Consider the following 23,961-nt stretch of genomic DNA (forward strand, 5'->3'; position numbering starts at 1 on the left):
TTTCGACCATCATGTGGAGCAATCGACATGATCTTCACAATGCGACAACTACAAGAAAAATGTCGTGAACAACTTCAATCTTTGTACATAGCATTCATCGACCTCACCAAAGCCTTTGACTCAGTATCGAGGGAACTCCTGTGGGATGTCCTATCCACCTATGGATGCCCTGAAAAGTACATTTGAATCCGGAGACTCCTCCATGATGGCATGCTTGCCACAGTCATGGTCAGCAATAGTAACTGTGAACCTTTTCAAGTTAGATCAGAAGAAAAACAGGGATGCGTGATTGCCCCAACTTTGTTCACCATCTTCATTGCGATAATCATCCACATTATCAAGGACGACCTACCCCCAGGAATCGAAATTGTCTACAGAACAGATGGCAGACTTTTCAATCTTGCCTGTCTCAAGTCCAAAAACAAGACATCCATGAGTTCCCTCATCGAGTTCCAATACATAGATGACAACAGTGTTGCAGTTCTTTCAGAAAACCACCTACAACAGATTCTGACTGCCTTCATCCGTACATACACAAAACTTGGACTTACCATCAATTCCAAGAAGACTCAGATCATCTACCAACTGAGACAAATTGGATAGAACTATCAATTCAACTTGGCGAAACAACCCTGGAAAACGTGGACCACTTTCCATATCTTGGAAGTCACCTCTCCTCCAATGTCGACCTTATTGATGAGATCCAACATCGTCTTAAACGCGCTGGAACAGCTTTTGGACGTCTCCGAACAAGAGTCTTTCATGATCATGACATCCGAACAGACACCAAAATGTTAGTGTACAAAGCAGTGGTGATCCCAACGCTCCTGTATGCATCAGAAACCTGGACAACATACCGATGACATCTGAAGGCACTTGAAAAGTTCCATCAATGCTGTCTTTGAAACATCTTAAATATCAGCTGGGAAGATAGAAGAACCAACATCAGTGGGCTAAATGAAGCAAAAACAACATGCATTGAAGCCTACGTCATCAGGAACCAACTAAGATGGAGTGGTCATGTTGTTCAGATGAAAGACAAACGTCTACTGAAACAAATCTTCTACTCCCAGCTTAAAGAAGGCAAACATAAAAGAGGCGGACAACAGAAAAGATTCAAAGACATCTTAAAAGCCAACTTGAAGAAATGTAACATCGACATCAACAATTGGGAAACCAATGCCAAGGACAGGAAACTCTGGCAAACCATCATCCGAGAAGGAACAGCAACTTTCAAAACCAACAGATGTGCAGAATTAGAAGAAAAAGAGAAGAAAATGGAAAGAGAGGCAGCAACAACCAAAGCCCAATCTGCCATCTGGAACTACCTGTCCCTAATGCGGAAGAACTTTCAAAGCCAAGATTGGACTCATAAGCCACTTGAGAGCCAATAAATAGATCAACAGAACAAAGACCATCATCCTTGACCTTGAGGGATAGCCACGACGACGATGACAACGAGGGTCTTGGCCCAAAATGTCGACTGTTTATTCCTTTCCACAGATGCTGGCTGACCTGCTGAGTTCCTCCAGCATTTTGTGTGACTTCCTACATGAGGACAATATCATGTAGGAATAGACAATATCGGCAATAGACAGATATTTAGCTGCAATCAAACATCCATACCTTCAGCATTTTACATTGTTAACGTGCCTCTTTGTTTCCTCTTTCTCCAATTGACCTTATTAGCTACTTTCTGAGACATTTGTGCAGATTCAGCACATTATCTAAAACTTTGCCAAACTACAGTGGAGAGTATCCTGACTGGTTGCATTACAGCACGGAATGGAAACACCAGTGCCCGAGAATCAAAAAGCTGATAAAAAATACAGTCCAGTCCATCACAGATAAAGCTCTCCCCACAGTTGAGCACATCTACATGGAGCACTGCCACTAAAAAACCAGCATCCATCATCAAGGACCTCAACAAACCAGGCCGAGCTCTCTTCTCGCTGCTGCCATCAGACAGGAGGTACAGGAGCCACACTCTCATGCTTAGGAACAATTATTACTCTTCAACCATCAGGTTCCTGAACCAGCGAGGACAACTTCACTCACCCTAAGACTGAACTGACTCCACAACCTATAGACTCACTTTCAAGGACTCTACAACTCATGCTCTCAGTGTTATTTATTTACTTATGTATTTATTCTTTTTGTATTTGCACAGTTTGTCTTCTTTTGCACGTTGATTGTTTGCCAGTCTTTGTGTGTAGTTTTTCATTGATTCTATTGCATTTCTTTGTTATACTGTGAGTGTGAAAATGAATTTCATGGGAGTAGATGGTAACATATATGTACTTTGAGAATAAATTTGCTTTGAACTTGGAACCCCTGGACTTTGTTGACATAGAAGTCACCTAGGAAACCTCACACCAGTCATGGAGACACAAGGGATTGGAGGTTTCATAAATAGTCTTCAAAATGATGGAAGACATGCAAGGGATCCTGGATGTAGATGGGAAGGGACTTGACATAGGGGAAACATCTAGAGTCAAGGATGTTGCTGGGACTTGAGGACCTGTGTAATAAAGAAAGTCTGAAAATGGTTGGACCTTATTCCCTGGAGTATTGGAGAGGGGAGGATTTGATAGAGGTGTAGAAAATTATGAAGGGTACTGATAAGGTAAATGCAAGCAGGCTTTTCCCACTGAGATTGGGTGAGAATAGAACTGGAGATCATGGGTTAAAGGGGAAAAGTGAAAGTTTAAGGAGGATCTTCCTCACTCATAGGGCGATGAGAATGTGAAACGAACCAGCAGCAGAAGTGGTGGATGTGGGTTTGATTGCAAAATTTAAGAGAAGTGTGGATAGGTACATGGATGGGAGGGGTTATGGAGGGCTATGGTTCAGGTACGGCTCAATAGGACTAGACAGAGTAACAGTTCAATATGGACTAGATGGGATGTAGTTTCTGAGCTGTAATGCTTGGCTGGCATGTCAGAATCAGAATCAGGTTTATTATCACCAGTATGTGTTGTGAAATTTGCATGAGACACCACCTTTGGGAGCATTTAATAGGTAGTGGAAGCTTATCCCCACTACCTCCCCCAGCTATAACAACCTTAAGGAACAAATCCTCCCCAATTATCAGCCTTACATGGTATCCACAGACTTCAGGAGTAGAGAATTCTCTTCTCTCCCCTCCTATCAGGCAAAATACATAAATACCTGAAAGCACCAGGCTTAAGGGGAATTTTTATCCTGCTTTTATAAGACTAGTGAATTGCCCTCTTGTACAGTAAGTCCTAGTACTCTTGACCTCACAATCTGCCTTGTCATGACCTTGCACTACTGTCCGCCTGCACTGCACTTTCTCTGTAACTCTCAATTGAGCATCCCGTTATTGCTTTTCCTTTGTACTACCCTGATGTGCAGTTGTGGTGAAATTATCTCCATTGATGGCATGCAAAACAAAGTTTCTCACAATACCAAAGTACAGGTGATAATACAGCGATTTACTAGGATACCCCTGGAGATACAGAAAAAAGTCTCCTGATCTCAGACAAATGCCAACCCCTTATCCTGAGATACAGAGGCTGCAGATGATGGAATAAACAAACTGTTGGAGGAATTCAGCGGGACTGGCAGCATCTGGGAAGGGAATGAGTCGAGAGCCATCTGGACTGGATATCCTTTACCCTGAGATAATCTCTCTGGCTTTAAAACCCCCACCATCCTCCACCTTCCACCCTTAGAAAGCTGACCTGAATCTCAGATGTCATAATCAGACCACCTCTCATTCCTCTAAACGCCACACTGCCGGTGCCAAATAGCGTGCACGTGACTCACTAACAATTGTCCGTTCATCTTTGGAATGTGGGAGGAAACCGGAGCATGGGAGGAAACCCACACAGACATGGGGAGAACACACAAACTCCTTACGGATAGCGGCGGGAATCAAATTCCAATCTAGCAGTTGGCACTGTAAAGCATTGCGCCACCAAGTCATCTCACAACAGTACATCTTTGGAATGTGGGAGGAAACTGGAACATCCGGAGGAAACCCATGCTTTCACGGGGAGAACGTACAGATTTCTTACAGGGAGTGGCAGGAATCGAACCCTAATCTTCTAGCTAGCTGCTGTAAAGCATTGCACTAACCACTATCCTACTGTTTCTTTGAAGAACAGTCTTCTCCGAAATTACCTTTGTAAATGTTGGTTGCCTGCCTCCAAGAATACCTTAGGAGATCAGGAGTTGTTAACTATGCTATTTAAATGCACTTTGTTTTACGTATTTTCTATTTATAATGAAAATGTAAACAACATAAATTTTGTATTTATTATTAATAAGAGCCATTAAAATTCTTCTTTACAGTACAAATATTTTAGTTGTGTAAGGCTACTGAATAATTTCAGGTAATGAAATTTCAGGCAGTACCTGGTAATAATCCCACTAAATAATTAAGGTTATTCTTTTATATTCAGAGTTGGTATTTCAAACTGTTTAAATCTTTGTGGAAATGTTCCTAAATTGCCAATGGGCAAGCCTTGCGGGTGCCCTGTGGGCTTTTTGTGCTGCATTTCTATTATATTTTTGAAAGGAATTAACTTTTGACACGTTCTTGTTAGGTACCAGTTCACAGACATTTGTAATTATAATCCTCATGAAGTCTCTCATACACATGGTATCCACGGACTTCAGGAGTAGAGAATTCTCTTCTCTCCCCTCCTACCAGGCGAAATATATAAATACCTGAAAGCACCAGGCTTAAGGGGAATTTTTATCCTGCTTTTATAAGACTAGTGAATTGTCCTCTAGTACAGTAAGTCCTAGTACTCACAATCTGCCTTGTCATGACCTTGCACTACTGACCTGTCATAAGACCATAAAACATAGGAATAGAATCAGGCCATTTGGCCCATTGAGTCTGCTCTGCCATATCATTGTTGATTTATTATCCCTTTCAAGCCATTCTTCTGCCTTCTCCCCATAACCATCGAAGCCTTTATTAATCAGGAAGCTATCAAACTCAGTCTTAAATACAGCGGATTCTGTATAATTGGGACACATCAGGACCAGTATACATTTTGACCCAATTAAGTGGCTACGCCAATTAGCCAAACTTTTATGGCAATGGTTAAAAAGGTGTTAAAAAAGACAGACTGAGCAACAAATTATGTATTTAAATGAAATACAAAACAAATTAGAACACTACCATTAATACTACAGTACTATAAGACCACAAAACTGTGTATTAGTTCCTAATAGTTATTGACTGAAGAATTTATTCAGTGTATGTGGCCATGATCTTTTGATTGACAGTAAATGAACAAAATTAGTGCAGACTCCTAGTGCAGATAATGGGTTACCTTAATGCAATGCTATTGACGATTGAATCCTCCAATTCTTCCTTTCATTGTAACATTCAAGATGATTGTTGATACCTTCAAACTCTTCATAGGGCCTAACATGTTGAAGTAATGAAATTGTTTCATTTTGACTTGTTTCTGCCATCTCCAAGTCTGAATGAAACCGTAGGGAGCAAAACAGTTCTGAATTGTCTTACTGCTTGTTTCTCACCAGCTATCAGTAACAGAAATCACTGCTTTTTGAACACAAATATGCACAACTGACGATACTTAAAACTATTCGCTCTAGGCACGGTGTAGTATCTAATGGCCTCCCAAATGCGGGTGACCACACTAGTTAGAAACTGTTTGTCAACTGTCTCCTGTTCTAATTACACGGCATAGTGTCCAAAATAAGAAGCTGCCTGTTTAACGGATGGCCCCATTAACTGGTATCCACTGTAGATAGTAGAATATACCTGTGAAAAATATATATATTTACACACACACAAACAAATTTCATGACATATATGAGTGATGATAAACCTGATTCTGATTTGGGTCTCTATTGCGGACTGAGAGTGGGAAGGGGTCAGGGAGAGGAGAATCATGGTTGGGAAAAGGGGAAGGGAGAGGGGAGGGAGTGGGAAGTGCCAGAGGGACACTTTGTAATGATCAATAAACCAATTGTTTGGAATAAAATGATCTTGCCTCGTGTCTCAGGGCTGGATGTGTCTGCAACTGTGCCACCCCCACCCCTGGCTCTCCTTCTCTGCCACCTGCCCCACACCCCTCCCGTGGAGCTCCACCCTCACTATTCCCAACATCCTTTGCTCCCACCAGATTTACAAACTCGCTCTCTGCTCCACGTCGACAAATACAGAACTGTGCAAAAGTGGTAGGCACCCCAGGTATACATATGTGCCTAAGACATTTGCCCAGTACCGTATGCTGATATAGTGGATTCTGTTTAATTGGCAGGACCAGTCCATTTTGGCCCAAATAAGCAGCTGCCCAAATTGGACAAAGTTTATGGAAATTTGGATAGATACATGGATAGGTACATGGAAATTTGGATAGGTACATGGGTAGGAGGGATATGGAGGGTTATGGTCGAAATGTGGGTCGATAGGACTAGGCAGATTAACAGTTTGGTACAGATCAGATGGAATGAATGGCCTGTTTCTGTGCTGTAGTGTGCTATGACTCTTTGGTTACATAATAAATCTCCTCAAACTCCCAATGAAATATAGCTGCCGATGTGATTTTTTTGTGATATGATGGGCGCAGGATAGACCTTCAGAGATGTTGACACCCAAGAATTTGAAACTGCTATTCATTTCCACCGCTGATCTCTCTTTGAGGACTTGTCTGTGTTCCCTTGACTTCCCCTTCCTGAAGACCACAATCCATTCTTTTGTCTTACTGACACTGAGTGCAAGGTTGCTGTGACACCACTCGGCCAGATGTTCTATCTCACTCCTCTACGCCTTCTCGTAACCATCTGACATTCTGCCAACAATAGTTGTGTCATCAGAGAATTTATTCTTTTCTAATATTTTTATTAATTTACATATAAGAATACAGAGTACAAGAAAATATATATCAATACATTATACTAAATCACATATAAAAACTCCTTACCCTATATTCATACAGATTAATTAATTTGTAACATTGAAATATAGTAATTTTATTATATATAAAAAAATCTAACCCACTACCAAGACCGAAGCTGATTAGTGAAGAAAACAAGGAAAAAAATATTAGTTATCATCTGTGCTTTAACGGCAAATCAAAGGTTTTGAAAATAGTTCAGAAAAGGTTCCCACAATGTTTGAAAGTCTTGACCAGTTTCAGAGATTGAACATCGAATCTTCTCTAAATTTAAACATGACATCACATCACGTAACCATTGAGCGTGAGTAGGAAGGGCCGCATCTTTCCATTTAAGCAAGAACGTCCTTCTGGCTATAAGAAAAATAAAAGCCAAAATGTGCAAGTCAGATGACTCCAAAATAATATCCTTTCCTCCAACAATACCAAATAAAGCAGTCAAAGGATTAGGCTTAAAGTTAACTTTGAAAAGTACTGAGGAAGTTTGAAATACTTCTTTCCAACATTTTCCAAGACATGGACATGTCCAAAACATATGAATGGGTGAAGCTTCTCCATTATTACATTTATCACAATACAGAGATATATCTAAATAAAATCTTGGTCATATGGGCCCTACAGACCACTTTAAATTGTAGGAGAGAGTGACGAGCACATAACGATGAAGTGTTAACCAATTAAAAAATCTGATTCCAAATCTCCTCAGAAATTGAAGTCTGTAAAATCTTGTTCCCAAAGATTTTTAATTTTATCTAAAGGAACACTTCTCATTCCCAACAGCATATTATAAATATTAAATATAGATCCATTATAAAAAGCTTTCAAATTAAAAATTACATCTAGTAAATTCTTATCAGGACTTTTAAGAAATGTACGGTACTTATTTGAGACTGTAAAAAATCTCTTATTTGTAGGTATCGAAAAAAATGAGTTTTGGGTAAACTATATTTAGATGACAGTTGTTCAAATGAGAAGAGACTTCCCTCTACAAACAAGCCCTGAAAGCATTTAATACCTAATCTATCCCATTCTTTAAAAGCCACCATCAATCATAGAAGGTTTAAAAAAATAATTAGAAAAAATGGGACTCAAAAGAGAAAATCTCAATACGCTAAAGTATTTTTGGAATTGTATCCAGATTCTTATAGTGTGTTTAACTACCAGATTATCAGTTAACTTGCTCAGAGACAAATGAAGTGAGGATCCAAGAAGAGAAATAATAGAAAATTTATTAACAGAGTTAGCTTCTAAAAAAGCCCACATTGGAGAATTTATAAATGGAGTTTGCACTGTGCCTCGCTACTCAATCATGGGCGTAGAGAGAGTGGAGCAGCAGGCTAAGGGCGCATCCTTGATGTGTGCCTGTGTTGGGTGTCAACAAGGAAGAGATGCTATTTCCGATCCACACTGGCTGTGGTCTCCCAATGGGGAAGCCAAGGATCCAGGAGGAACATTTCCTCTTTGAGCTTTATGTAACTTGTCATATTTCTCTTTCACTCAATTGACCAAGGGCCCTGTTACCACACTGGAGATGATGCTGAATTTAATCACTGATGTCTTCTCTGGCTGAAAGGTTATCACTGTGCTGAGGTTGCTGTCAGCCACATGAGTGTCCAGACCACCTGGTAGAACACCTCATCGCCACACCTCACCTACAGGCATCAAGACATTGAGAGGGGCCCTCCCAGTCAGATCCTTTCTACATGCCTGGAGCATCATTCCCACTGGGCACTGCCCGTGGGATGACTGTAGTGGGGAAGAGACAGTAGCTCACCTCTTTAGAGCGCGGATTTGCAAAGAGTGTGTGGGAAAAGGTGAAAGGGCCTGGGTCACGGTTCATTCTGAGCAGCGGCGAGACAGAGGGATCTCTGGTCTACAGCTGTTCCCAGCGACAAACACGGAGACAAACATTACGTGCTATTGGCAGAACATGAACTCGGTGAAAGACACTCTTTGGCCTGCCCGAAACATGCTGGTCTGCCACCACATCGCGATGTCCGAGGATGAACGGTGCCGACTGGCACATTCCCGGCCGCAGGAGTTCGTGCTGAGGGACGCACTGAAGCTTGGTGCAGCCACTGCAGGGGCTCGATGGGGGTGGGGGGTGGTGGGCAGGGGAAATACAGAGTACTGGAGAGGGAGGACCTGGGTTGGGTGAGGAACCCCTTTATAACACACTAACAGCCCAAGGGGCCACATGGGCTATTGGTCTGTAGGAAGGTTCTGAAAGCACTGACTATGAATGTAAGAATGAAAAGATGTTGCACAGGTTATTCTTGTAAGTATTTTCTTTATTATGAATAAAGTTTATTTTGTTAAAATAAATGAGTGGCAATCAGTAGAGTAGTGGTTAGTGTTATACTATTACAGCACCAGTGACCCAGGTTCAATTCCTCCCTGTCACTGTGGGGGTTCCCCTCCCACATTCCAAAGGTGTACATACAGGTTAGTTGGTTAATTGGATGTAATTGGGCAGAAAGTATAGGGGAAATCAGAGGAAGGATTTTTTACAGAGAGAGAGGTGGAATGCACTGCCAGGAGTGGCGGAAGAGGCAGATACATTAGGGACAATTAAGAAAATCTTAGATAAGCACATAGATGATAAAAAAATAGAAGTCTTCAGGAGGTCCCGATTCATAAATGGTGAGGTAGTGGAAAGGGTCTCCAATTTCAAGTTTTTGGCGATGAACATCACTGAGGAGCTCTCTTGGTCTGTCAACACAAGCTTGATAGTAGGGAAAGCACAACAGTGACTATACTACCTGAGGTGCTTAAGCAGAGCTAATCTGCCTTGAACGTTGCTGGCCAGCGTTTGTCAATATGCAATGAGAGCACACTGACGTAAGGAATGACAGTGTGGTACTGCAGCTACAGCAAGACAGATCACAATGCACTCCGATCGGTGATTAGGATGGCTCTGCACATCGTTGAGAATCAACTACTGGACCTGGAGACAATCTACAACTCTTGATGCCTATGGTGTGCTCATAACTTTACTAAAGACCCATCTCATCCCAGACAGTGTCTGTTCAATCTCTTGTCATCTGGTAGGAGACACAGAAACACCTTCGCCAAGACAGTAAGACTGAAAAACAGCTTCTTCCCAAGGGCAATTGTGCAGTGAATAATGCTACAGCCCAGCTTGCTAATGGCCTTTGAGTGTGGTGGACTATCAAAGTCACTTGTTGCATGTAAATATGGGAATGTTTTCTTTAAATTAAGCTGTACCGCGTATATAGTAAATATCTGTCTTGCACAGACTGGAGTAGCACCGAATCTCGTTGTCCTCAGCAATGACAATAAAATTCTATTCTAATCCATGGAGGAGGAAGGTTTAGATTAATCTCGGAGTAGGATAAAAGGTCACCACTACATCATGGGCTAAAGAGTCTGTATTCTGCTGTAATGTGCTATAATCAAAGGTTGTCAGAGAAATGTATACAATATACATCCTGAAATTCTTTTTCTTCACAAACATCCATGAAAACAGAGGAGTGCCCCAAAGAATGAATGGCAGTTAAACGTTAGAACGTCAAAGCCCCCCACCTCCCGTGCACAAGCAGCAGCAAGGCAACGACACCGCCCCCCCACCCCAACCCAGCAAAAATGCATCAGCGCCCTCCACCAAGCACTCCAGCATGCAGCAAAGCATCATATCCTATATTCTATGTTTTAGGATCAAGGATCAACTTTATTCACCATATACATTTACATGTACTTTACACCCATAACTCATTGTTACCATTGGGAAGGAGGTACACACTCAGTAATTCAGGAACAGCTTCTTTTCCTCTGCTGTCCAAGTCCTAAATGGGCATTGAACCCATGAACACCACCTCATTACTTTTTTATTTCCTATGTTTTTCTATTTTGCACTATTTTATATATATATATATATATATATACACACACTTAATAATAACACAGTTTTCCCCCTCTCTATTCTCATATATTGCGTTGTACTGCTGCCACAAAGCTGATGAATTTCATGACATATGCCGGTGATATTAAACCGGATTCTGATTCTGATGTATCGGGAATTTCTGTGGTGTGTTGGTCATAGCGCGGCCTGCAGCAAAAAGCGACAACATTCAACAATTTTACAGAGTAGCGAATTATGTAAAAAGAAAGAAGTATGGATATGGAATAAAATGTGCAGAAATACATAAACACCAGCATGTGTTTACAATGTAAACAGCTGTATAAAAAGTGGTTTGAAGTGTTGACAGAGCAGTGCAGTGACTGAGGGGTGTGGGAGGGGGTTGGCTAACTAGAATGGTCAATCAGATTACCTGCCATAATGAAAGCTGTTTACAAGAATAAACTATGCAATGCCTTTTCATTCTTATATACATATACAATGCATTAAGTAGTTTTCTATTACATTCCTTGAAACCAATAGGACAGTTCCACTCATGTGGACCTCTGGGGTGGTACACGACTACAATATCTGAGGGGCTTCCGCTCGCAATCCGGCCCCTCCCTCTCCAGTAGCAGAAGAACCCTTTTGTGGCGTCTCGTATTGTTTCACATCCCCGTCAACTAACACATTATCCTTTGAGGAGAATTGGCTTGGAATGAGGCTCTACAGGCACAGTTCAAAGGAAGCCATGCATCAGGACAATGCCTAGAGGGGCAATTCATTGATTTATGTTTTAATGTTTGTATATCTGTGGCAAATTGAATGACTGCACCTATCTGTGATAACACTGGCCTCAAATTGAGCTGAACATAAAAAGCATTTGTGCTTCTCATCTAGTTGCACTTTGAATTAACATTTGCTGACTGCGCTCACGGCTGGATGGAGATCAGAGACAACACAATAGAGAAGAGGTTCACATTCTGTTAGGCAGTTTTAATGGGGAAGGGAGCCTTGATTAAGTGCGGTAAACAATACTGCCACAGACCAGTAAGTAGGTGGACATTGTCCTTGTGACAACACTCATAATGCAACCTCACAGAATGAACTACCCATTTGATGTACACAGTGACTTTTGGTGTTTACTGTTGAAACAGTGTCAGCGAAAAAAAACGATCTGTGGACAATGCACAGGGCCAGATGACAAGGTAACCCAGTAAATATTACTGCTGGTCAAAATACAAGCAGTGGGTAACTGCAGTTGGACTTGTAACCTACGGAAACTCAAGAGCTTTGGTTTGCACCATAGCACGCGTGGGTCAGTGCTTAAATTGTTAAACATTGAACAAAGAACAGAGCAGCACACTACAGGCCCTTCAGCCCACAATGTTGTGCTGGCCTTTTAACCTACTCTGAAATCAATCTAGCCCTTCTCTCCCACATAGCTTTCCATTTCTCTTTCATCCTGTCTAAGTCTAAATGTCCCTCATGTACCTGCCTAGACAACCAGCTCTGGCAGCGTGTTCCATGTACCCACACTCGCTGTGTAAAAAACCTACTTCTGACATCCCCCCAACACTTTCCTCCAATCACCTTAAAATTGTCCCCTCATATTGACTTGTGTTTCTTATCATCGTGTACACCTCTATCAAGCTGCCTCTCATCCACAAAGCCTTAGTTTGCTCGACCTTTTCTTATAAGACATGCTCACTGATCCAGGCAGCATCCTGGCAAATCTTTTCTGTATCCCCTCTCAAGCTTCCACATCCTTCCTACAATGAGGCGACTAGAACCGAACACAATTCTCTAAGTCAGTAACTGTAAGTTCCTCCCCATAACAGAGGGTATGTCCTGGGATCAGCAAGTAAGTGCCACCACAGGGAAGGCACGACAGCCGTTCTATTTTCTGAGAAATTTGTATGATTTGGCACAGCATCAAACTTCTGTAGATGCACAGTGGAGAGTATGCTGAATGGTTGCATCTTGGTCTGGTATGGAAACGCCAATGCTCAGGAACGGAAAAGTTTGCAGAAAGTGATTGGCACAGCCCAGTCCAACAGAGGAAAAGCCCTCCTCCTCATCGAACACATTTACAAAATGCACTGCCGCAAGAAATCAAAACACAGTGAAATGCATCATTTGCGGTAACAACCCGAGGATGACACGGGGGCAGCCCACAAGTACTGCCACCCATCCTGGCACCAACGCAGCACAATGTTCAGCAAGACAACACAAGCAACAAACACACCACCACCAACAAAAGTAAACAACAGCAAAACAAGCACCTTTCCACCCTCTCACCCTCCCACCCACCCTACGCTAACACACATGGACCTCCAACCTTTTTGTAACTTACACAAAACTTTAGGGCTTGCACCTTACTGCTGTCACAAAGCAACAAGTTTCACAGCATACAGTACGTCAGTGATAATTAACCTGATTCTGATAACTGTGTGATCTCAGGATGTTCCAAAGTGTTTACCAGTCAAGTTAACTTTGTGGTCACTGTTTTAAAGTGGAAGAGCAGAGGACAGTTCACATTTACAAGGATTCTATGGATATGCCAGTGCTGACGTGGAGAGATACTGGTGGACTGGTATCAAACAGTTCCTGGTGTCAACATCACTGAAGATCTATCCTGGGCCCAACATATTGCAGCGATCAATATCAGCTAACTGGCGACTATATTTCATTAGGAGTTTGAGGAGATTTTGTATGTCCCCAAAGATTTGAGCAGATTTCTATGGAGGTATTGTGGAGTGCATTCTGAGTTGTTTTATCAAGACTGGGAGAGACGAATGAAAAAGTACGGTAGTGTTAGGGGTTTTCAGGACAGTTCAAGAACTCGACGGTAGTGGCAAAGGGCTGTCATTGAACCTTGAGGTGTGGTCCTTAGAAGAATCAGGTTTATTATCAATGGCATTTGTCATGAAATTTGTGGTTTTGGGGTAGGCAGTACAGTCCAACACATAAAAATTACAATAAGTTATAAATAAGTAGTGCAAAAGAAGAATAGCAAGGTAGTACTCATGTGTTCACAGATCTGATGGCAGAAGGTGTTCCTAAAGTGATTGTACCATCTCATGAGTACCGGTGAGCCCAGTGTTACAGGAATGAAAACTCACTGCCACAGAACTTGTGTGTCAATTTTTATTTTATTTTCAGCTCCCGTTTTCTGACATAGGCACAGACGAGTGGCTTTGTGTTCTGGAAAGCTGCTATACTGATGACCTTCTAGACTGCAACCCACTCGTAACATGGGATGTTCAATATGTTGGGAAAATCACAATTTGCCTGGTGAAGTAGCTGTACAGGAATATTTGGTTGTCAGACAACAACAACACAATTAGAACACATTGACAGGGCTGAGGATCAAGGATTAAGTTTATTTGCCATATACATTGACATACGTTAGATATTTGCTGTGGTGCCTTGGTGTAACATTCAACAATGACAAGGATTTAAACCCAGTGGTCACATTATTACATACACCTGCACACCTGTTCATTAATGCAAATACAAGTATCTCATCAGCCAATCATGTGGCAGCAACTCAATGCATAACAGCATGCAGACATGGCCAAGAGGTTCAGTTGTTGTTCAGACCAAATATCAGAATGGGGGAAGAAATGTGAACTAAGTGACTTTGACTGTGGAATGACTGTTGGTGCCAGATGGGGTGGTTTGAGTATCTCAGAAACTGCTGATATCGTGAGATTTTCATTGCACAACTCTCACTTATCTAGAGAATAGTGTTTAAAAACAAAACAAACATGCAGTGAGCGGCATTTCTGTGGGTGAAAACACCTTGTTGGTGAGAGAGGTCAGAGGAGAATGGCCAGACCGGTTCAAGCTGAAAGGAAGGTGACAGTAACTCAAACAACCACACGTTACAACAGTGGTGTGCAGGAGAGCATCTCTGAATGCACAACATATTGAACTTGAAGTGGATGGCTACAGTAGTAGACGACCATGAACATACACTCAGATCTATTGAGTGTATATAAAAAAAGTTTGAAGTATGGATATAGAATTAATGTGCATAAATACCAGCATGTATTTACAATGTAAACAGCATTATAAAAAGTGGTTTAATGTGTTTACAGTGACTGAGGTAACAGATTGAGAGGGGGTGAGGGGCTGACTAGAATGGTTGATCAAATTAACCACCGGGGGGGGGGGGGGGCAGGGGGAGAAAAGAAACTTCTAAGATGATGTGAGCTTTTTGTTTTAAATCACCCTAGAGTGCTTTCTAAAAGGGAGCTTTTGGAAAAGGCAGTTTGCAAGGTGGATAGTGCCCACAATGAGTGCAAAACAGCAAATTTGACAGTATTTGTCAGTGATAATAAACCTGATTCTGATGCTCTGTGCACCTCCCACATTTAGTTGTCAGATACAAATAAAGCAGGGAAAAGTTTGAAAGTGTTCCCCATGTGAGATGCCTCAGAGGAACAATTGACAGTGCCAGTGATTGGTGTTCAATTTCCGTTGCTGTCTGTAAACAATTTCTACGTTCTCCCTGTGACCGTGAGAGTTTCCTCTGGGTACAAGCTAAGGTTAGTAAGTTAGGAACATGCCACATTGGTGCTGGAAGCATGGCAACACTTGTGGATTGCCCCCAATGTATATTCAGACTGTGTCAGTCGTTGATGCAAATGATGCGTGTCACTGTACATTCGAAGAATTAAAGGATTCAAACTACATTTATTTTCAATGTATAAATTACTCTACTTTGAGATTTGCCTCCTTATAAGCAACCACAAAGCAAAAAATCTGAAAGAACCCACTTAAAAAGACCTACAACCAATGTACAAAGAAAGAGAGAAAAAACACAAATCACGCAAACATTAAAAGCAAGCAACGGCATTTCGAATTGTAGACCCAAATCCCGAAGCAGCTGGAGAAGGCCCATAGCCTCGGTCTCAGTTCATCATATAGTGGGACAAATCGCCGTGAAGCTTGCAGATACTAAGCACGTAGCAGCTGGACCTGTCTCACAGCCCCAGCGCTGAGGAGAACGGAGTGAAATGTCGCAGAGCAAGACTGGCTCGATCCTCGCCTCCGGTCCAGACACCCTACCTTTCAGTCCATCTGGCCCAGTGTTTGAATAGCACAAGTACCAGGTTGTCCCCCGCACATGTGACAATTAAAGCTAATCTTTATCTTTATTTTCATAAAGCCTCTTTATAAATGCATTTTTTGTTATAGTCATTAATCGTTTGGTTAACCTGCAGCAGAAGCCTTGAAAATCTCAGTTACAATCCTTGTTCCCTGTGTGCTTTATCTGATGCTGGTATCTATTTAAATTTAGCATGAGCAGGGCCAATAATACCTGCAAGAGAATCATTATGTTTTAGGACCACATCGTAAAGCACTGGCATGTGGTTTGTAGTTGCTATAGTAACAGTTATTGCAGTCAGATTGTAAACATCTGGTGGAATTTAACACCTAGGCGGTGATCTGTGAAATTTCCAGCTACCTACCCGGCTCTGCTTATCTGTGTGAGCTGGCCAGAGTCTGCTTATTAAGGAGCTCCCGAGACTTTGCTGTTGCCAGCAAGTACAGGTTGGAAAATTCCCTGCACAAGCACTATCCAGGCCATTGTCGAAAAGCAGTTCCTCAAGAAGACAGTATCCATCAGTAAGGAGCCTCATGGTCCAGGACACGCCCTCTTCTCATTGCCACCATCTGGGAGGAGGTACAGGAGTCTGAAGACATACAATCAATATTTTAGGAACAGTTTTTTCTCCCCTCTGCCATCAGATTTCTGAATGGTCCTTGAACCATTGTGCACTACCATGCTATTCTTCTATTGCATTACTGATTTATTTTTTATATTGTAACTTTGAGTAATTTTTACAAAGTCTTGCACTCTATTGCTGCTGCAAAACAATAAATATCACAACATACGTTAGTGATAATAAACCCGATTCAGATTCTGATGGATGTTGGGAGCACAGCTCCATAGGGGATGGGAAAATCCCCATCCTAAACCAGGTCACAGCCCAGAATGGAAACAGGCCCTTCGGCCCAACACATCCATGCCAAAAAAGATGTTTATCCAAGTTAGTCCTCACCCTTTCCTTTCTCTGTACTGTGGCTATAAAAAGCATTCACCCCCACCCCCAGAGATTTTCATGTTTTATTGTTTTACAATATTGAATCATGGTGGATTTGGCTTTATTGACACTGATCAACAGAAAACACTCTTTCATGTCAAAGTGAAAACAAATTTAAATTTATTGGTCTAAATTTATTAAACACAAAATAATTGATTGCATAATCACTCACCCTCTTCAAGTCAGTATTTAGTACATGCATGTTTGGCAGCAATTACAGCTTTGAGTCTGTGTGGATAGGTCTCTAACAGCTTTGCACATCTGGGCACTGCAATTTTTCCCCATTCTTCTTTACAAAACTGCTCAAGCTCTGTCGGATTGCATGGGGATTGTGAGCGAACAGCCCTTTTCAAATCCAACCACAAATTCTCCATTTGTTTTTAAGCCATTCCTGTGCAGCTTTGGCTTTATATCTGGGGCCATTGTCTTTCTGGAAAAGAAATCTTCTCCCAAGTCACAGTTCTCTTGCAGACCTCATCAGGTTTTTCTCCAGGATTTCCCTGTATTTTGTTGCCTTCATTTTACCCTCTACCTTCACAAGCCTTCCAGAACCTGCTGCACGATGCAGCCACCACCGTGCTTCATGGTGGGGATGGTTTGCCTTTGATGATGTACGGTGCTTGGCTTATGCCAAACACAGCGTTTAGTCTGATGGCCAATAAGCTCAACTTTGGTTTCATCAGACCATAGAACCTTCTTCCAGCTGACTTCAGAGTCTCCCACAACTTCCAGTAAACTTTAGCTGATATGTCATGTGAGTTTATTTTCCCCCCAACAGTGGCTTTCTCTTTGTCACTCTCCCATAAAGCTGTGATTGGTGAAACATCCAGGCAACAGTTGTAGTGCAGTCTCTCCCATCTCAGCCACTGAAGCTTGTAACTCCTCCACAGTTGTCATCGGTCTCTTGGTGGCCTCCCTCACTAGCCCGCCTCTTGCACAGTTACTCAGTTTTTGAGGACAGCCTGCTCTAGACAGATTTACAACTGTGCCATATTCTTTCCATTTCTTGATGATGGACTTAACTGTACTCCAAGGGATACTTGGAGACTTGGAAATTTTCTTGTATCCATCTCCTGACTTGTGCTTTTCAATAACCTTTTTTGCAGAGTTGCTTGGAGAGTCCTTTTGTCTTCGTGGTGTAGTTTTTGCCAGGATACTGACTCACCAGCAGTTGGACCTTCCAGATACAGGTGTATTTTTACTACAATCAAATAAAACATCTTGACTGCACACAGGTGATCTCCATCTAACTAATTATGTGACCAATTGGCTGTATCAGTGATGATTTGGTCACTTTGTAGAGATCTGTTTTCACTTTGACATGAGTCTTTTTCTGTTGATCGTAAAAAAACAAATTAAATCCACTGTGATTCAATGTTGTAAAACAATAAAACACTTCCAAGGGGGTGTGAATATTTTTTATAGGCACTGTACCTGCCCAAATGTCTTTATTAACTTTGTAACTGTGCACCTTTGCACCTCTACCTCTTCTTTTGATAGTTATATATATATATCCATCACCCTCTGTACAAAAAGTAGGCGTCCCTCAGGACCCTTTAAACCTTTCTCCTTTCACTTTAAACTGGAGAATGATGGGAAATCTTATAGAGTTGTACAAATTACAAGGGGTGTAGTTATATGCAGGCTTGTGTCCAAGATTCTATAATGCCATCTCTTAAGAATTGCCTTGCATCTGAATACATATTCCTCATAATTCAAACTTCAAGTTCAAATTTATTGTCATTCAACCTTACACATGTACACTGCTAAATGAGACAAGGTTCTCTGGGCCAAGACACAGAACACAATACAAACAACTCATTTACACAACGCATAAGGTAATATACCACAAACAAATTAATAATAAGGTGGAAAAAGTCAAAAAGTAAACAGTATAATGCTACTGTGCTTCATGTGTGTGTGACCTGGACGGTGGTAGTTCAGTATCATGTGGCCTGGGGGAAGAAGCTGTTTCCCATCCAAAGAGTTCTTGTCCTAATGCTGTGGTACCTCCTGCCTGATGGTAGGGAGTCAAAGAGATTGTTGGATGGAATCATTGATAATGCTAAGTGCCCCTGCGTACATAGCACTCCTGATAAATATCTCTGATGGGTGGAAGAGAAACCCCGATGATCCTCTCGGCTGTTCTCAATATCATTTGCAGGAATTTGCATTCAGATGTCTTGCAGTTCCCGTACCAGATGATGATGCAGCTGGTTAAGCCACTCTCCAAAGACTAGAATGAAGGTGCAGTATGTTTGGGAATTTCCAAATGTTAAAAATGCAACTGATTGAAAGAAATGCAGTCCAGGTGCAGTGACTGTCAAACGCACGCAGAGCACTGCTGCGATGCTTATCTGATCGGAGAGACGAGAGGTGACTTGATAGAGGTGTACAAGATGATAAGAGACATAGATCAAATGTACAACTGGAGACTTTTTCCTAGCCAACACAAGAGGGCATAATTTAAGGTGATAGGAGGAAAGTATAGGATACTTGAGGTAAGAATTTTACACAGAGGGTGGTAGGTGTGTGGAACGTCTGCCAGGGATGGTGGTAGAGGCAGATACATTAAGGACACTTTGAAACACTTGGATAGGGACATGGATGAAATTAACATGGGGGGCTAGATGTTAGATTGGTCTTGAGTAGGTCCGAAAGACAGCAAAATATTGTGAGCCAAAGAGCCTGAATGCGCTAGACAGCTTTATGTTCTTATGTTAATAGCTTTCCAATATAAAGAAAGGTATGATTGTCTCTTAAAACTAATCTGCCCTCCGTGCCAATGTTAATATTGTATGCTATGGACTGTAAGGTATATAAATTCTACTATTAATTATTGTCTTATTTTAATAGCACTCCGGAGAGAGGGGATTTGTACAGAAATTGTATGTGATTTACTTTCTGTGGTATTCAATTGGCTCCCACAAGTAAAAGAGTGAATTTCTGATTTACTTAATAGGTGATCGAATGTTATTTTCTCTCAATGCAGCATGGCTGTCAGACAGAACCCTGACCAAATTGAGAAATTTGAGTGCATTAGATGAATCAAAGCAAATTATTTTGATTTCATTACTTCTGAAATTCACCATGACAGCTGTCTTATAGTCCAAGTCAAAATGTTGTATTTAATTAGCAGCTTCTATGGCTAATAATATAATGGATGCATTTCGCTGAATTAAAATTTACCCAGATATGCATGTAACTTAATTAAGGTAATTTCCATAGGTTTTGCCTATGTAGCTGGAATGGGTGTGAAGATGCTTGTTTATCTAAGATTCCAGGTATTGGGCATTGATTATAGAACCTTGGAACTAACTGTGCAAAGAATCAGGATCAGAATTAGGCTTATTATGACATGTTGTGAAATTTGTTGTTTTGCAGCAGCAGTACAGTGCAATACATAAATACTATCAATTACAATAAGTAAAATATAAAAGAAAATTAGATTAAATAAGTAGTGCAAAAAGAGAACAAAAGTAGTGAGGTAGTGTTCATGGGTTCGTCGTAAGTTTATAGATCTAATGGCAGAGGGGAGAAGCTGTTCCTGAAACATTAACTGTGGGTATTTATGCTCCTGTAGCTCCTCCCCAATGGTAGCAATGAGAAGAGGACATGTTTCTGGTGTTGGGAGGAAAGAATAGGGGGAATGTCAGAGGTAAGTTTTTTATGCAGAGGGTGGAGAGTGTGAAATGCGCTGCCAGGGGTGATAATAGAGTCAGATGTAATAAGAGACTTAGATAGGCACATGGATGACAGAAAAATGGAGGGCGCTGTAGGAGAGAAGGGTTAGTTTGATCTTAGAGTAGGTTAAAACGTCATCACAACATTGTGGGCCACAGGACCTATACTGAGCTGTACTGTTCTATGTTCAAATTCATATCATAGTTTAGTCTTAAATTTCATGCACACCCAGTTACCTACAGAGAGCTTGAAGGATCTTAATCGGACCTGACTGCATTGTTGCTTATCCCGACCAACTCTTTCCTTAACCTGGGTTCTGTCTTAGGAAGAGAGTCTGCAGCTAAAAAGTACTTACACTAGTGATTATTCTGCATTGTATGTATTACTGTAACTCCACCCCACATAACCATACTGCATTAATCACCACGAGGATGTGTCATTTTCTTCGTTCATGCATGGGATGAGGGCATTACTGGTAAGGCCACATAAGAGGCCTTGTATTATCCATTCCCGATTACCCTTGTGACGGTGCTAGGGTGATGCCTTCCTGAACTGCTGATGTTCTTCAGATGAGGGTGATCCTACAGGGAATTCTGGGATTCAGAACCAGCACCAGTGGCAAAATAATTTAAAAAGTCATATTGTCTCCTCTCCAGAAACAGAAAATTCTCCTATCAGGCAGAACACAGACAAGAGCAGGTACCAGCAGAGTCAAGGACCTCTTCTGGCCCACTATCATCAGAATCTCATTAGCTAAAGATTGAACTCTTGATCGCCCAGTCTACCTTGTCATGAATCTACTTGTCTACCTGCTTTGTGTTTTCTCTGTAACTATAACATTAATCTGTATTCTGTAATCCTGTTTACTATCTTGAAGGGTGACATGGTAGCTAGCAGTTAGCATAAGGCTATTACAGCACCATCGAACTGGGTTCAATTCCCGCTGCTGTCTGTAGAACTTTGCACACTCTTCCTGTGACAGTGTATGTTTCCTCCGGGTGCTCTGGTTTCCTCCCACATTCCAAAGATGCACAGGTCATTAGGTTAATTGGTTACATTGGTCTATTTAGGTAGTGCAGCCCAGTTGGGCTGTTACAGTGCCGTAACTCTAGATAATAGAAATGAAAATTATCTAAGGCATAATCTGCCTGGATGGCACACAAACAGAGGCTTTTCACTGTGTCATTCTACATGTGACAATACTGAACCCAAAAGGATGGTATGTGTCTTAGAGGGAATTTGCAGGTAGTGGTATTGGTTGTAGACACAAGATTTGCAGATGCTGGAACCTGGAGCAACAAACAATCTGCTGGGGGATCTCAGAGGATTGAGCAGTTTTACATATCCATGGTGCATGCTGCCTTGGTAGAACGTGATTCTGATTCTGGTGAGGTTTGTGGGCCCAGGAGACACTGATAGAGTGACCTCAGCAAGTAAATGCAGTGCATTTTGTGGATGACAGACACTATGCAGCATTGGTAGATGGAATGAAAGTTTAGGGTGGTGGATAGAGTAAGGTAGGGTCCTGAATAGCCTTGAGCTTCTTGAGTGTTGTTGGAGCTCCATCCATCTATTTAAGTCCATCACAGGCACAACCTTCCCAAGGTGGTGCCTGAAGAAGGCATTATCCATTACATATACACTCAGCACTCTGGACATGGCCTCTTCTCATTGTTATCATCAGGGAGGAGGTACAGGAGCCTGAATACACGTACTCAATGTGTTAGGAACAGCTTCTTCCTCTTTGCCATCAGATGTCTGAAAGGTTCATGAACACTACTTTGCTATTCCTCTTTTGCACTTTTTAGTTGTTTCTTTGGTTTCATTTTTATTGTAGCTTATAGTAATTTTTATATCTTGCAAAGCGCTGCTGCCATAAGACAACAGATAATAAACCTGACACAGCAGTAAGACTGATAATCCAGTGCACATGGGATTTCCATGGTGCCAGGTTGCAGGTATTCTGGACTATTGGATGATATTGCAATACACCTGCATTCACATTTTTTAAGATTCTACTGGAATTATAATGATACTTTCTGGTGAACCAGGTGAGTTTGAGGGGAACACAGGAATTGGGGTCTCTGGGAATGGGTGGGTGAGCCAGTGACCGAACCATCGGGATGTCTGAATAGTCCAAGAATGGATCCTTGGTGATTTTACTTTATTCCTTTGACCTCCATCAGCACCTGAGGCTCCTTTGACAGTGGTAGAGCCCAGAACATGAGTTCATAGCTGTGTAACTCTGGTATTTTTTATTACACGACTCACTGTCAAACTTTTCCCTGATGTTGACAGCTCCAAGGCTGACTCATGGGATGCCACCATTGGCGGTTAAATATGGTGTGTGGGAGCAGGCTGCCAGTCTAACAGTGTGTGTGAGAGATGACCTGGAGCCAAAGGGCCCTTTTGAGCCCCATATCTAAGAAAGGATGTGCTGGTATTCAAGAGTAGATTCATGAAAATTAACCCAGGAATGAAAGGGTTAATGCGTGAGATGCATTTGATGGCTCTGGGCCTGTACTCATTGGAGTTTGGAAGAACGAGTTGGGGTCTCATTGAAACCTATCAAATATTGAAAGAGCTAGACAGCATGGACATGGAGAAAGAAAATAAATCCAAGTTAATTCAAAATAAATTTATTATCAAAGTATAGGCTGTATACCCAATGTCACTACACACTACCTTGACATTCATTTAAGACCATAAGTCATAGAGACAGAATTAAACTATTTGGCCCACTAAGTCTGCTCTGCCATTCCATCATGGATAATTTATTATCCCTCTCAGCCACCTGCCTTCTCCTTATAACCTTTGATGCCATTACTAATCAAGAACCCTATCAACCTCTGCTTTAAATATACCCAATAATTGGCCACCACAGCCACCTATGGCAATGAATTCCACAGATTTACCACCTTCTGAGTAAAGGAATTCCACAGATTTACCACCTTCTGGGTAAAGAAATTCCTCCTCATTCTTCTATCCTGTGGCTGTGCCCTCTGGTCCAGTATCCTCCACCACAGGAAATATCTTCTCCACATGCACACTATCTAGGTCTTATTGCAGGCATTTGCAGGAAAATAAAGAAATACAACAGTATTTCTGAAAAACTATACACGAGTAAAGACGGAGAGACAACCAATGTGCAAACGAAGAGAAATTGTGCACATGGAAAAAATATGATACTGAGAACATGAGTTGTAGAGTCCTTGAAAATGAGTCTGTAGGTTGTGGAATCAGAGCAGAGTATGGTGAGTGTAGTTATCCTCGCTGGTGCAGGAGCCTGATGGTTGTGGGGTAATAACTGTTCCTGACCCTGGTGGCGTGGGAACCTAAGACTCTTGTACCTCCTTCCTGATGGTAGCAGCGAGAAGAGAGCATGGCC

The 23,961-nt window shown here is 41.7% G+C and overlaps 1 protein-coding gene across 3 annotated transcripts in view; it reads right to left on the reverse strand.

Moving 5' to 3' along the window:
- Positions 1-6,910: 6,910 nt before the first annotated feature.
- Positions 6,911-23,961, reverse strand: part of efcab11 (EF-hand calcium binding domain 11) — a 132,342-nt gene continuing 115,291 nt past the window's right edge. Inside the window, exons 6-7 of one of the 3 annotated variants that reach the window (XR_012098185.1) lie at positions 16,254-16,478; positions 6,911-7,265 (exon numbers count right to left, since the gene is read on the reverse strand). Coding sequence is in view for 2 of the 3 variants with exons in the window: in XM_073039375.1 (XP_072895476.1) it covers positions 16,421-16,478 (58 nt within the window). In the remaining variant the exon portion in view is untranslated. Of the gene's footprint in view, positions 7,266-14,167; positions 16,479-23,961 lie in introns of those variants that run through there. The other 2 variants (XM_073039377.1, XM_073039375.1) reach the window with 2 other exon arrangements.

Source organism: Hemitrygon akajei, chromosome 3, assembly GCF_048418815.1.
Source record: "Hemitrygon akajei chromosome 3, sHemAka1.3, whole genome shotgun sequence".
Classification (NCBI taxonomy): domain Eukaryota; kingdom Metazoa; phylum Chordata; class Chondrichthyes; order Myliobatiformes; family Dasyatidae; genus Hemitrygon; species Hemitrygon akajei.